We start from the raw sequence: 14201 nt of genomic DNA, 5'->3' as shown, positions 1-14201 counted from the left end.
TCTCATTAACAAATACAATTACTGCCAATAGGGGAACTGTTTCCTCCGGGGTAGGACTGACCCCAAGGTTCTTCTGGGAATGGTGGGAACAGCTCCCGACTCCCTGGAAATCACAGAAGGAAAAATGGAGAGACTAGGACCATGATCAGGGTGCTGGGCTTCTCTCTTGGGATGGGTGGATTGAGAGCATCTTTTGCACTGTCCTATACTGTACTTGAGGCAGGGAGGATGTGTGATTCCTATCTCCCTTCTTCACACTTGGCTTTTAAATCTTCAGGGATGCAATGGGTGCCCCATGAAGGAACACTTGAAGACATTAAGTAGATAGGCTCTGCCTTGGCTGATTCTGGAATGGAGGCCCAGGCTTCAATCTCAAGAAAATACCAGGTATCTAGATATTGGCTTCTTCAGCCCAAAGACTTAGCAAGAGCTATCAGAATTCATGCCAAGACCCTATTTTCAGGATTGCAGGCATCCATCCCACATCTATGCCTTCCTGGCCCTCGTTATCAGTACAGCACTTGGTGCCTGCCAAGAATGCTTCCCACTTAGCAGGACTGTCATGTGCATCTAGCTCCTGGGCTTGTGTTGTGTAACACGCAGATGGACTGTCCAGATACCGATCCCTCTCTGTTACTCAGGGAAGTTCCTGGGGAAAATTGTGTGTGTGTGTGTGTGTGTGTGTGTGTGTGTGTGTGTGTGTGTGCACGTGCGCGTGCGCGCGCTGACCATGCCCACATTGTTCTTCTTGTCATCATCCCTTAAGCAACATGCCACAGCTGTGTGTATACATCCATATTGTATTAGGCATAAAGAGCCATCTAGAGATGATCTACTGTAAACGGGAGAATGTGCATTAGTTATCAAGGAAGAATCTGGAACCAATTCTATATAGACACTGAGGGGTGTTTGTTTGTACTGGGAGTCTCAGAAATCCTGTTTCTATGAGTTTGTCTTGTGAGCCTGGGCACATATAATTTCACGTTCCAGAATCTTCCTTGTGGAACTTTCTGTAACAATGTCATCATCAGACAACCGAAGGTACCATGTCCAGTAAGGAACAGCCTGTAGCTCTTTGACTGTGGAATCCCTGTGGCTGGCAACTTGCACACACTGACTGAGAAAGCTACAATTTCTGTTTGGTACAGAATGTACCATGGCATTCTAACCATGTTTCTGTGCTTTAAGATACATGCTTGTGCTTATGATTTAAAAGGCTGCAAAAAGATGTTAGAAAGATGTGCTCTAAATGTCTACAGTGGTCTTATCTGAAGGGTAAGAATTTAGCTAAACAGACAAACAAACAAAACAAAGAAACGCAAGATTTTATTGACAAAAGAAGGTGAAGGAAAAATAGAAATTCAAGTGTAAACCCTTTGCCTGGAATAAAAACAAGTGGGCCATTAGGGGTTAAGTGCCCCTCTCTCTGTCCTCCATGCACACTGTGAAGCAATGGCCAGAGGCATATGTTAGCAGCTGCCTTTCTGTTTTAGCTTCCTGCTGAGACATTAATCCTGAAATACTTAATATATTGTTGACTTTCCTAGTTTTGAAACTTAAATGAAGTAATCTTAATTATGGCTTGCTTATTGATGGGGTTTCCTCATCCATCATGCTTTACAGTTGCACGTGCTAGCTAGCCTTTACTGCTGTCTCCACTACATGAGACTCTACTGTGTAAGCAGACTATACACTATCCTTTTGTGTGTGGAAACTTACAGATTGTTTGAGGTCCTGTGTTCTATGAACAATTCTGCTATGATTCTTTCCTTTATTTCTGCTTGAGCCTATACCTAAGTGTGGGACTTCTGTGTGGTGGGTGTGTGTATGTTCAATACGAGGAGAAGGGGTTCACCCATCCCCCAAACTCATCCTACACATTCATCTCTCAGGAGACTTGGCTATATGCCCTTGCATCTCTGACCTGCCCTATGACACTGCCCAACTGTCACAAGCACACGTTTATTTCCCACTTTGGAACTGCTTTTTGTTTCTATATTTCAATATGATCTCTCATTATTAACAAGGGAAAGGTTTTTTATGTTATACACATGTTGGGGAATTTATACTTTCTCTTTCCTTTCTTCTCTCTTCTCTAGCTGCCAATGGCAGTCACCATCTTCAGAGGATAAATGACTGATTTTCAAGCCACACGGTCTCTGTCCCAACTGTTGGTGTCAGCCACCAAAGCCCCAAAGTAGACATAGGCATGATGTCCACAAGTGCTCATGACCAGTTCCTGTGAGATGTCTACAAAGACCAAAAGTGGCCATATTTGACTGGAGCTCATAGTCTGCCAAACTCTTATTTATGAGATTTTTTAGTGTATTTTAGGGAGCAAATATCTTCCACCAGTGTGTGGTTTCTCCTTTTTACTTAGGGTATCACATTTTCTATGAGCAGAATTCCAACAGTAATTATTATTTTCTAAGCAGCCAAGAAGCCATGCTAAAACTCAGTGTGTGCCTAGGATTAGTCCCCATCTTGTCTTAAATATGAGCAAAGCCTTGTGGAAGTCCAGTGGGCCCACAGCTGACAAATACTCACACAGATGGCTTTGCCTCTGTGCACAGAGAAGGAATGAACAAGTTCTATAGGGTAAACAAGTAGAGAAAAAAATCCCAGATGGGGAAGTTTTGCTGTTTGCAAGGCAGTCCCATGTTCCATGTTGGGCATGGGATTCCTGGGGTCCATGAGGATGGACGCTCTCCTCTGCAAGGACTCTGAGAGTACTCACCTGGTTTGATGGGCTGCTTGTTGGAGAAGGTCAGAGGTGCGACAAGGAATTTGGTCTCTGCAACCGGCACCCAGTGATGGAGAATTTTTACTGTCCAGACCCCAGGCCTCAGAGGCAGATTTAAGGGGGGTTTGTAGTGTGTGAATTCCGCAGTGGATTCGATCAGGATATCATAGGTGGCTGCGATGACATTGACAGGATCCACCCAGATAACAGTCACAGTCACATTGGGTCCCTTTCCCCATTTCTGCATCCCCACGGGCTCATCCATGGGCCCCAAGAGACCGCCGAAGTTCCGGAACAGCCTCTCTTTGGCATCCCAATCAGTGCCAACCTGAAACAGGAAAACAAATCCTGAAACCACTGAGTCCCAGGAAGGTCCATGGTTGCACTAACCCATTTCACTGATGAGGAGACTGAGGCTCCACGTCACCTGGGACTCATGGAACTTCTGCTCAGGTTGGGACTCCAGGGCACCGGCACCCCGGTGTGCCAAGACCATGCTGTGTGCTTTGACTCCAAACCTTGAACCCATGAACCAGATGCGAGTGTGAATAAACACTGTCCTGCATGCCATTCCAAGTAATAGCCTCCCACTCAGCTGGTGAGGCTGGGCTCCTTTTGGGCCTCTGCTTCCACAAGTGGCACACCTGCATTTGGTGTGGTCCTTATGCATAAGGGTGGAGGCCTGGCTTTGGCTTCTCCAAAGCATTCTGCTCTGGACCCGGGAGACGGGACATGCCTTACATTCACTCTTCCCATGCACCATCTGGGTGGCTGCATGGCAAGCCTCTTGGCTTTCCTCCTTCCACTCTGTCACCTTCAAGCTACTCTGCATTCGGGAATCAGGGAGCTGTCACATGCTGTTCATTATTCAGGGCTTCTTACTGTCCCTGGGTCTGTACTAACCCCTCACTATGGTCCCCAAGTGTTCTTTCCCTCCACCACCATCTACCTATCCTGCTCCATATGTGCCTTCCTCCAGGCCTTTTAACTTACCAAGCCACCCCGCCTGATCTCCGAATGGAATACCCTACCTCCTCACACCTTTTCATAGCCAGCCCTTTATCTGATAGGTATCCTTATGACTCCCTGAACACCTTAACACATCACTCCCCTCTGCTGTAATGTAAGCCTGTGAGAAGAGAGCCTGCTCTGTGTGGATCTCAACTCTTCTATGGTTCCCCCCAGAGGGCTGAGCACATGGTAGGTGCTCAAGCAATGCTTGCCCAATAGGTAAGTAAATTGCTTGGCAAGAAAGTGAATTAGTCACATTGATCCTTGGTACTGGGCTATGTTGATGGTTTAGATCAAATTAAATGAGAGGATCTTCTTACTAAAAAAAGGGGGGTGCTCCCTAAGAGGAGTGGCTTAGTGTTTCTGACGTGTGCACATAGGTATGTCGGTGGCAGACACTGAACACAATGTAAAGTTGTGCTTTCTCTCTCTCTCTCTCTCTCTCTCTCTCTCTCTCTCTCTCTCTCTCTCTCTCTCTCTCTCTCTCTCTCTGTTTGCATGTGTTCAGATTGAGGTGAAGGTGTGGCTATACAAGTCCACTGGAGAAGTTCCTGTACATGCACAACAAACAGTAGCTGAACTTCTTTCTCTGTGTTCTTGCCTGGAATTACTATGTCCATTCTTCACCTAGGACACATAGTTCCACGTCGACACCAAAGGCTCGCACTGGCCAGGTATGAAGTGGAGCATCTGCATCTACCTGCTCATGTGATATTCTTATCTGTGAAGAGGAGAACTTTGTCACTATTCTCAGTGTGCAGATGAAACTGATACTCAGAACCAATAACTTGTTGTGCGAGTCCAAGAAGTCTACCAGTAATGGATCATCTATTTGTCTGTCCATCCATCCATCCACCCATCCATCCATCTATCCATCCATCCAACTGTCCATACATCTACCCATCCATCCATCTCCTGCCAATATGCAATACCTATTAATTATTTATTTCATAGTATCTATGTCCCATGAAACAATATCTCATGTATATATTATCCCAAATATCATCAACCAAGAAATCCACCCACCCACCCATCCACCCATCCACCCACCCACCCATCCATCCATCCATCCATCCATCCATCCATCCATCCATCCATCCATCCATCCATCCATCCATCCATCAATCCATCCATCATGTCTAAATATCTGTGTATTACTCTATCATTTACTGGTCATTCTGTTTGTCTGTGTATCCATCCATCTATTTACCTACCTATCTAGCTACCTACCTTAAACTTGAACACATACTTAATGATCAGGGTTGAGCAGACAGACTTCTCTTTATAACCATACTCTGGACACCCACTCTTGTAACACTACTAACAACAAAAATAAGAATGGTCACAAAGCCATGCTGGGGTCATACAGAATGAATTGTAACTGCTCAGGGAACTCTTTGGAGCATTGCTCTTATATTTTCTAAAGGAATGGGGGTGGACAGTTACCTGAAATTTGTATTCCCAGAGTCACTTAAGCTGGAGAGTGTGGATCAGCTTGCAAAAAATGGGGCCTTGTCTTAAACCAAGGAGCATGAAGTATATCACATGCCTCCTGCTCGAAGTGTGAGGAGAGGGAGTCTCCCCCTCACCAGCCCATTTCTGTCACCTCTGTCATGTCTGTCATCATCCACATTGCCTTAGTGTGAAAGTCTACAATCATTCATTGCAAAATGGGCTATTGCAGAAGTTCAAATAAATGTTCAAGTTCAAGTCTCCTATACTGCTCCCCAGCTCCTAACCCCATCATCATCAACCATGACCTCAACCACTCTCCATCTCATTCATTCATCATGCTCTGGCCTTGCTTTTTCTTCTTCAGCATGCCAAGCTTCTGCTCAGAATCTCAGGACATCTGCCTATGCTCTGTTCTCCACTCAGAATGTTCTAGATCTTCCCATGGATGATATGGCTCTTTTACAAGTGTCAGCTTGAACCTGATCTATTTTTAAAAGCCTTCCAGAAGAAACCATCCTATTAGAGATTGCCTTCACTGGCCTCCTGAGCCTGAGCAACCACATGAATAGATTTCCTTTTGTTCTGAAATACTTGCCACTAGGTGAACTATTTTTTCTTCACTCACTACTTGTCTGCCTGCCCCAGCAGAATTCAGTTCCATCACAATAGACAGCTTGTCTGGCTCACGACTGTCTCTCATAAATCTAGCATATTGTAGGTCCTTGGTGAGCACCCGTTTCTCCAATCAATGGCATGGGCTAGCATGCTAGAGAAATCTCTCAGTTGACCATCTGCCACTATAAAAGATCCTGAGACCATGATAATATCAAGGGTACCCTTACACTGTTTATAAGTGGCCCTTTAGGTCTTCCTTCCTTCTTGCTTAGCTCTGTACCTTTGCCATTAAATAAACATGACCAAAAAGGTTCTACACACAAGGTTGGGGCCTCTGCCTCCTGTGCCTGCATTGCTAATGGTGGAATTACTTGTCCTCTCACCAGGGCTGTGGGATTCATAGTGAAAACATTCACAAATGACTAGCCATGTGACGGCCAACTATCTCTTGTCACTGCCAGAGGTACCCAGTGACCCAATAGCTGTCTGATAAACAGGGAAAGCCCAGACCCCAGGCATTCATTTCTTTAACGGGACATGAATGTCTTCAATGGGCTGCTTGGGACCCCAGAACAGAATCCAACTGGAGCAGTACCTAATTGCCCTGCTAACTCCAGTAATTTATGGGCCTGGCTGCCATAGCATTTCAGAGCTAGTCAATCCCCATGGAACCTTCCTTAAAAACATGAGTTTACAAGAAACTCATCCATGCTTGTTTGACAGGGAATCTATTCAGTCATGGGGCAAAGCAAAGAGACAGGCCCCCAGTGAGCGAAGAAGGACCGGCAAGGAAACATAAGCAGGTGAGATTTCTCCCTCATCCTCCTAGACTCTCAAGTTCCTGCATATCAAAGGTTACTCTTCAACCTTAACCTGGCACTCAAACATATTTGTGGAGGTCATGAGGCCCAAGCTCCATCATACTCCCTTCCAGCATTTCCCAGCCCCAGGGACAGTCACATTCATTCAACGGTATTCAGCACCTACTAATGACATGGCTCTTCTACTAAGGATATGTGCAGAGGATGCAGCAGTGAGTGATAGATAGAGGTCCAGTTTTCTGGTGTAAAATCAAGACATGTTCATAAATCAGCAAGATGGCATTGTAAATTCTAAAAGAGGCAATTAAGGAAGTAGTAGGTGTTTAATGTTGCCATTGTGATACAAGGGGCTAGTCAGGGGAGGTGTCTCTGAAGGTACCTCTTTGGATTTAGATCAGAATGACTGAAAAATAAAAGACTGAAACATACAGGACAACCCGTGAGAAAGCAGTCTAGGCAAAGGGACATGACAAGCTCAAGTCAAGAATAAGGACATTGTGTTTGACAAAGACACAGAAACTGTGAGCAAGAAATAATGTAGTATTGGACAAGGGTGGAGAGGCAAACAGTACCAGATCATGTGGGGCCTTCAGGGTCTGCAGGCAGGGATGATGTGACAAGGATGTACCAGTAAGTCATCACACAAACCAAAAACATTTCTAAAAGCTGATGCTATTGTGAGCAGAGGTGAGCAACATTTTATGGATTCATACGTCTGCAGTTAGCCTACTCAACCATCTCTGACACTTCTGTTCACCAATCTATCCATCCACCCATCCGTTATCTGTTCATACTTCTATCTGTCCATTCATCTACCCATCCACCTGTCCATCCATGCATCCATGCATCCATGCATCCATCCATCCATCCATCCATCCATCCATCCATCCATCATCAATCCATCTTGTTGCCTATATGTACATTAATTTACATGTCTGTCCATTTCTCATCCATCTGTTCATCTTTGCATCTGTCTGTCTATCCATCCATCCACCCATCATCCATCATCATCCATCCTATTGCCTACCCTTCCATCACTTATCTGTCTGTCCATCTGTCACCCATCAATCCATCTGTCCATTCATATACCCACCTATACTCCCATGCTTCAATCCTCCATCCATTTGTTTGACAGTTCATCTAATAAAACCAATCAGCTCCATCTGTCCATTCACCCATCTATCTATTTATTCATTTACATGGCCACCAGCCCACCTACTTCTAAAGTTTAGGAGCTAGCCCCTGTGGTAGGAAAAAGGGAAAAATAACGGTATAAAATGAAGCATGGAATTTGTGGCCAGTGAGATGTGGAATCAATTTTGTGATTTTCCATGTCTTAGCAGTTATTTAGAAAATAGTTAGACGTCCATAAACCTCACCTAATCCATTAAATGGTACTAATGCCATGACTTCATGAGAAAGCTGCCTTGTTACTGGCTCATTACTAAAATGGGCTTAGAAGAAATCAATGGATGGGATGCAAAAATAAGAGAATAAAATTGGCCTTAAAACAATAGACCATACTTCTAAGCTGATTCTGTTCCAAGATGTTGACACAGTACTATACCTTTCTGTTTGCATTGTTTATGATGCTGGTTCCGGTATATGCGACTGGGAAATTGTCTCCAGGAACAGAATAAGCTCATCTTTATGGCTCTACAAACACTCTCTTTCTCAATTTCCAACACTAAGTGTCAGGTGAAGCACAGAGGCCAGCAAGAGAGCGTAAGGAGACAATTAAGACTGACATTCTTCGGCCTCTTACCTCAGAAAATTGAAGCCTCCCAAAGTCACTGGGGGGACTTGCGATCTTGAAGACTTTCTTTGGCATCATCCACGTCTCCAGTGTCTCCAGTTTGCTCACAGCAAGGTTAGTCACGTGGTGCTTGATCAAAAAGCCCTGGAAACGGTCAGCAAGGAAGTAGAGATGGACAGATGCTGGGTGGCCCATTGGGTAGTACCTACAAACATAGGATCAGGATATGAGGTGTGCAGTGTTACCATGAGGCCCCCACACTTTACAGTGGTCTAGCTCCTATAATAGGCCCTGTTAATCCAATGTTTACCTTGATCTGCATCAGTCTGAAAGCTGCTATCTATGAATCTAGAGTCTATGTATTTGCAAATAATTTTTTTTAACCAGTGATAAATGGAAAACATGCTGACTATAGGAAAGTACAATAAAGAAAAGAAATCACTGCTTTTGATGCCTGTTCCCATAAATAACACCAATTCACAGATATCTATTGAGTGCTGAGTACCAGAGAGTGAAATGATGCCTGAATACTTCTGTTGGTGCCTTTTCCTCTAGCCTCGTTTTCAATGTATGTATTTGCATACATGTTACCTAGTGGGCTGGCTAATATGTGTATGTGAAGGTGGAGGTACATGCATGTGAAGGCTAACTCTAACCACAGATGTCATTCCTTAGGTGTCTTCCACCTTGTTTTTAGAGGCAGGTTCTATCATTGACCTATCGTTTGTCAAGTGGGTTAGACTAGCTGGCCAGCAAACCCTAGAGACCTCACCAGTGCTGTTATAACCAAGCACCTGCCACTATGTCTGGCTTTTTGAATATGGGTTCTGCAAGACTGAACTTATGTTCTCACACTCATGTGGCAAACACTTTACTGATAGAGACATCTCCCCAGCCTCATGAATATTATGCAGCTGGAATCGTAACATATATGCTATGCTTTTGTGCCATTGGACTTCCTGAGCACACTCATCTCTAAAAATAAGACTGTGTGTGTCTGTGTGGATAGGAGTGTGTCACAGAACATGGTATTTTATAGAAGCAGTGCTCTATTGATGGATAATAGTAGACTATAAAATATTTGTTATTCTCTTGGAATTCATATTTATTTACCCTGACACACACACACACACACACACACACACCCCTCTAAAACTCTTTATCTAGTACCCCAGTTTGTCAGAAACACCGATTTATCTTCTTGTTCCTGTCTTCCTTAAGACTCTTTTTCTTTTTCTAAAAATTACTGCCAATACATCCTTGCAACCATCCAGTTTCCAATAGGAAGCTTGTTTTAAATTGCGGGCCTTTGGTCCGTACAGATTTGCTGGCTAGATAGGGCTCGAAAGCTTAGCATGGAAAAGGTGGAAATGGGGAGCAGAAAGGAGAATGGAAGAGTGAGCCGTGGAGACCAGCAACTCTCCACTTGCAAAATAAAAAGCTGCCACTTCTGCAGCGTGTAAATTGCACAGCGATAAGAGGCTGCCGCGGCTCCCTAATAACAGCGTTCCACAAATCACTGTCCCTTCTCTGCTAAGCGCAGGCTTCCCTCTGCTTCCGATCTGGAGTCTGAAGTCTTTATGTTCAATTAGAATGGTTGGGGAAGCCTCCTTCCCGTGTTGACGCACCTCTCGAAATCACTGCCTCGTTACTGGGATGCCTCTGGGGCTCTGCAGAAAGAACCAGCTTTCTTCAGATTGCTGGGTCTTCATGGCTCACGCTGCACTTTAGATGGGATCATCGTGGGTAGGAAGCCTTGGGCCCTGTGCTGTTGCAGTTGCTTGGCATTGTTTGGCAGTGCTTTCTCAGGTGGTGGAGGTGTGGGGTATCTGTGCTGCCCAATGTGGTAGCCACCAGTAACTGCTGAGCACTTGAAATGTGGGCACAATTTTTAATGTTAGTTCATTTATTATTCTTTAATTTGTGTGCATGTGTGGTACAGGTATGTGCATGCGTGTGTGAATGCGTGTGTGTGTGTGTGTGTGTGTGTGTGTGTGTGTGGCCGTGCGCGTGCTTGTGCACGTGTGTGTATAGGCCAGAGGTGATATAAGGTGTCTTTTTCTATAACTCACCAACTTATTTTTTTGAGACAGGGTCTCTCACTGAACCTAGAACTCACCAACTAGCTAGACTGTATGGCCAGTGAACCCCAAGGATCCTCCTGTCTGCCTCCTGGTGCTAGGACTAAAGTTTCATGCTGACATGCTTGGCTTTTTATGTGGGTGCTGGGGATCTGAACTCAGACCTTTATGCTTGACTAGCAAGCATTTTACTCATCTTCTCAGCCTCATTGCTATTATCATTTTTTCTTTTTAGACAGAGTCTCATGCATGCCAGGTAGGCATCTAACTTAACACATAGTCAAACATGGCCCTGAATTCCTGATTTTCTTGTCTCTTCTTCCAAATGCTGAAATTACAGATGTAGGCAACTATGCTTGCCTTAACTTTAGTTAGTTTAAATGAGAATGACCACATGTGGTTCTTGGACTCCTTGATATAGCCTTGGAAGAGTCTGCATTCACCTGCACAGGTGTCCCCAAAGCCTCAGGTTTCCAATATCTGGAGCACATTTGCAGCCTTCTCGGCACTGGTGTGGAAGAGTCTATATTTCCCACTCCTGGCTCATCTTTGGCCAATAGCAAGCGGAGAGATGCCATGGCTGTTCTGATCCAGGCCTTGTCAACCTTGTGTCTACCTTCTTGCCTTCTTGGGGTCACCATGGGAGTTGTGCTTAGGCTAGCTTGTGGGAAGATGAGTCATTGGTAATGGATGAGAGTCATCAAAAGTGTCCGAGCCTGTGCCGTTGTGATTTAGTCAACAGTTCCCAGCCAAGAGCTGCAGAACAACCCCTCTGACCTGCAGCTGGCTGCAGATGCAGAAGGGAGGCAGGTCCAGACTCGGAAGGAAGATGGCCCAGCTGATTCACAAGTGAGCACGAAGGGAATGATTACAAATTCCCAACCCTGGTCTATTTGTCACAAGGCATTGTTCCAGCAGTCCACAGGTAATGCACTGTTGGTGTTTGTTTTGTGAGGTGGGGAGGGCCACAGATAGAGGAAAGCTTGCTGCCTGGGAGTCAAAGGAGAAAGTATTTCCAGAAAGGAGCAGTCAATCATACTGAGTGTTGCTGAATGTCAAGAACATGAGTGAAGGTTGAGTATTGGAGTAATCTGTTGTTTTATTGCTTGTCTTTTTTTTCCCCCGAGACAGGGTTTCTCTGTGTAGCTTTGCGCCTCTCCTGGAACTCGCTTTGGAGACCAGGCTGGCCTCAAACTCACAGAGATCCGCCTGCCTCTGCCTCCCGAGTGCTGGGATTAAAGGCGTGTGCCACCACTGCCCGGCTTATTGCTTGTCTTTTCTTGCATTCTTCTGTACGTGTGTGTGTGTGTGTGTGTGTGTGTGTGTGTGTGTGTGTGTGTGTGTGTGTGTATTTGGGGGTGAGTGTGTACATGTGGGGGTGTTGGTGAGTGTGTGTACAGAATGCCTGTGGAGGCCAGAGGACAGTGTTGGGTATCAGTCCTTGGGTATCCTCTGCCTTTTGTTTCAGATGAGGTCTCTTATTGGCCTGGAACTTTGTCACTTAGGCTAGGCTAGCTGGCCTGTGAGCCTCCAGGATCCATTGTCTCCTGTTCCCTCTCACCATTGCTGGGATTAGAGGCAGGTGTTACAGTGCTGGAGATCCAAAAGTCTTCATGCTTGTGAGACAAGCGCTTTCTCCCACTCAGCCATCTCCACCAAGAATTCTTGTTGTCTGGCTCCACCTCCTGCTCTACTGAGTACTGCCAGAGCCTGGCCCAAGCCTTCATAATGCCTCCATGGGGGCAGGAATAACTTCACTGTAGTCACACTGGTTGCTTCTTTGTGAGCCACAAGCATTGTGTTTAATACTTGTAGCTGGAGTGCAAAGCCCTGTCTTTTTCTACTTGTTTTGTTCCCCTCTGCCCAAACTGCCCACTTTCTGGCCACAGGTGCCTTACTTTGGGCTGCTGGGTGTGCTGAGCTCGGTTGTGCCCCAGGGCATTTGCACAGGACCCTCTGTCTGCTGGGGATGCGCTTCTCTTGTGAGTATATGGTGAGCTGTGCCTTGCCTTTGTGCTTAATGAGAACTTGCTCCGAACTCAGCAGAGCATCCATTCTTGCGGATAATTTTGACCTCTGTGATTGCACATGCCCAGTCACACGTGCACACTTGGGGACTGTGTGTCTTCACACTAGAATGTGAAGATCAGGACCTTGGAGGCAGGTCTATCGGAGTCAGAGGTGAATGTTCAAAGCCTATCAAAGAGCCTGGTACACAGTGGGTGTTCAAACAATGCTTGCTGAGTGAGTGAAAACCTAGGATTCCCTGTACCTTTGCGCTTCTTAAGTACACCTGAGGACCATGTAGCCTGAGACGTAACACACAGCCCTCTGCACCTTCTTATCACATTACTCCATCCCTAGGGAATGGCAATAGCAACTTCACTAAGAAAAGCCAAAGAGCCAAGAGGCAGTGTGATGACTTACAGAATGTAGTGGGAACATTTGTTTGGCCCAAGGTATGTTTCTCTCACTTCTTATTTACATAAGGTGAGCTTGGGGAAAACATAGAGCAACATACAACTTTGGGTTTCTGCTCGCCTTGAAAAAGCAAGTGTTTGGTAGTCAACTTCAAGTTGACATTCTGAGCAGCTTGGGCTAGAGCTCAACTAAGTAGTACAAGTGGTATGGCCGGTTTGCTCAGCACCTCCTGCCGGGTGCGTACTAACTTGTAGGTGCATGGAGCTCAAGTGGTCTAGGTCGGTGTGCACAGTGCCCCCTGTAGGGCTCATGCTGAATCACCAGTACTATATTATTTACTGGCATCTGAGTTGGGGTTTGGTGGTAACATATTGGCATCTCAATCCCTACATGGTGGATCAGAAGTGGCCTCTATTTTCTTGTGCTCTCATGTTTGAATCTGCTATATCAAACATTTCTGCAAAGCACATGCATTACTTTATAATGAGAAAATGAATCAATAAGCACTGTTTTATGAAAGGTTGTACTGCAGCCTGGAAATGCACAGTGTGCATGAAATGCCCAGATCAGATGAAAGGCACTTGCTATTTCCCTAGATGCCCCACGGGTAGCAATTCATTCTCCTTTGCCTTTTTTGGGATAAGGGTCCTTTGTCCTGATTTATTCCTAGCCTCCGATTCATAAATACATGGCTTTGCCCACGGCAAGGCACAATAGCTCCATCACAATAAAAAATGAAGGAGAAAAGCCAAAGGATTCTGGGCCTGAGGCAACTAGATGGCTTGCTTCATTCCAAAGCAAGTACCAGGAGAAAGTTTCAACAACCCTAAATAAATCGGGAGTGTCTTTTGGAATTCCCTATAAGATCATTTATGATTAAGCTGGTCCAGAAGAACAGTTGCCTCCCAAGTTTGGGGCAAGATGCTGTATACTAGGCAGACAGTCTGTGGTTCCAAGGTTTACATTCTTCCCACAGTCTGGCCAGGGGGACAAGACACTTGCTGACATTGATACTGGGTGGTACAACCACATGAGATGGGTCTGATGTCCCTTTGGCTTGGGGAGGGTAAGAGTGGGGGAGGCAGGAACCTTTGACCCAAGAGGTAGATTGGGAGATAGCTCCATTGGTAAAATTGCTTTCCATGCAAGTGTGAAGACCTGAATTCAGATCCCCAGTACCCACGTAAAATCCAGACTTGTGGCATGTGCCTATATTACCAGCACTGGGGAGACAGAAGGACCCCTGGGGTTTGCTGGCCAATCTTACTGAATCAGTGAACACACACACACACACACAC

General features: G+C 45.4%; 1 protein-coding gene across 1 annotated transcript in view; it reads right to left on the bottom strand.

Moving 5' to 3' along the window:
- Nucleotides 1–14201, bottom strand: part of Xylt1 (xylosyltransferase 1) — a 310008-nt gene that overhangs the window by 8960 nt on the left and 286847 nt on the right. Inside the window, exons 10-11 of the mRNA XM_042280277.2 lie at nucleotides 8411–8606; nucleotides 2738–3071 (exon numbers count right to left, since the gene is read on the bottom strand). Of these exons, the coding sequence (XP_042136211.2) occupies nucleotides 2738–3071; nucleotides 8411–8606 (530 nt within the window). The remainder of the gene's footprint in view (nucleotides 1–2737; nucleotides 3072–8410; nucleotides 8607–14201) is intronic.

This window comes from Peromyscus maniculatus, chromosome 1 (assembly GCF_049852395.1).
Source record: "Peromyscus maniculatus bairdii isolate BWxNUB_F1_BW_parent chromosome 1, HU_Pman_BW_mat_3.1, whole genome shotgun sequence".
Lineage (NCBI taxonomy): Eukaryota > Metazoa > Chordata > Mammalia > Rodentia > Cricetidae > Peromyscus > Peromyscus maniculatus.
This window is presented reverse-complemented; position numbering and strand designations above follow the sequence as displayed.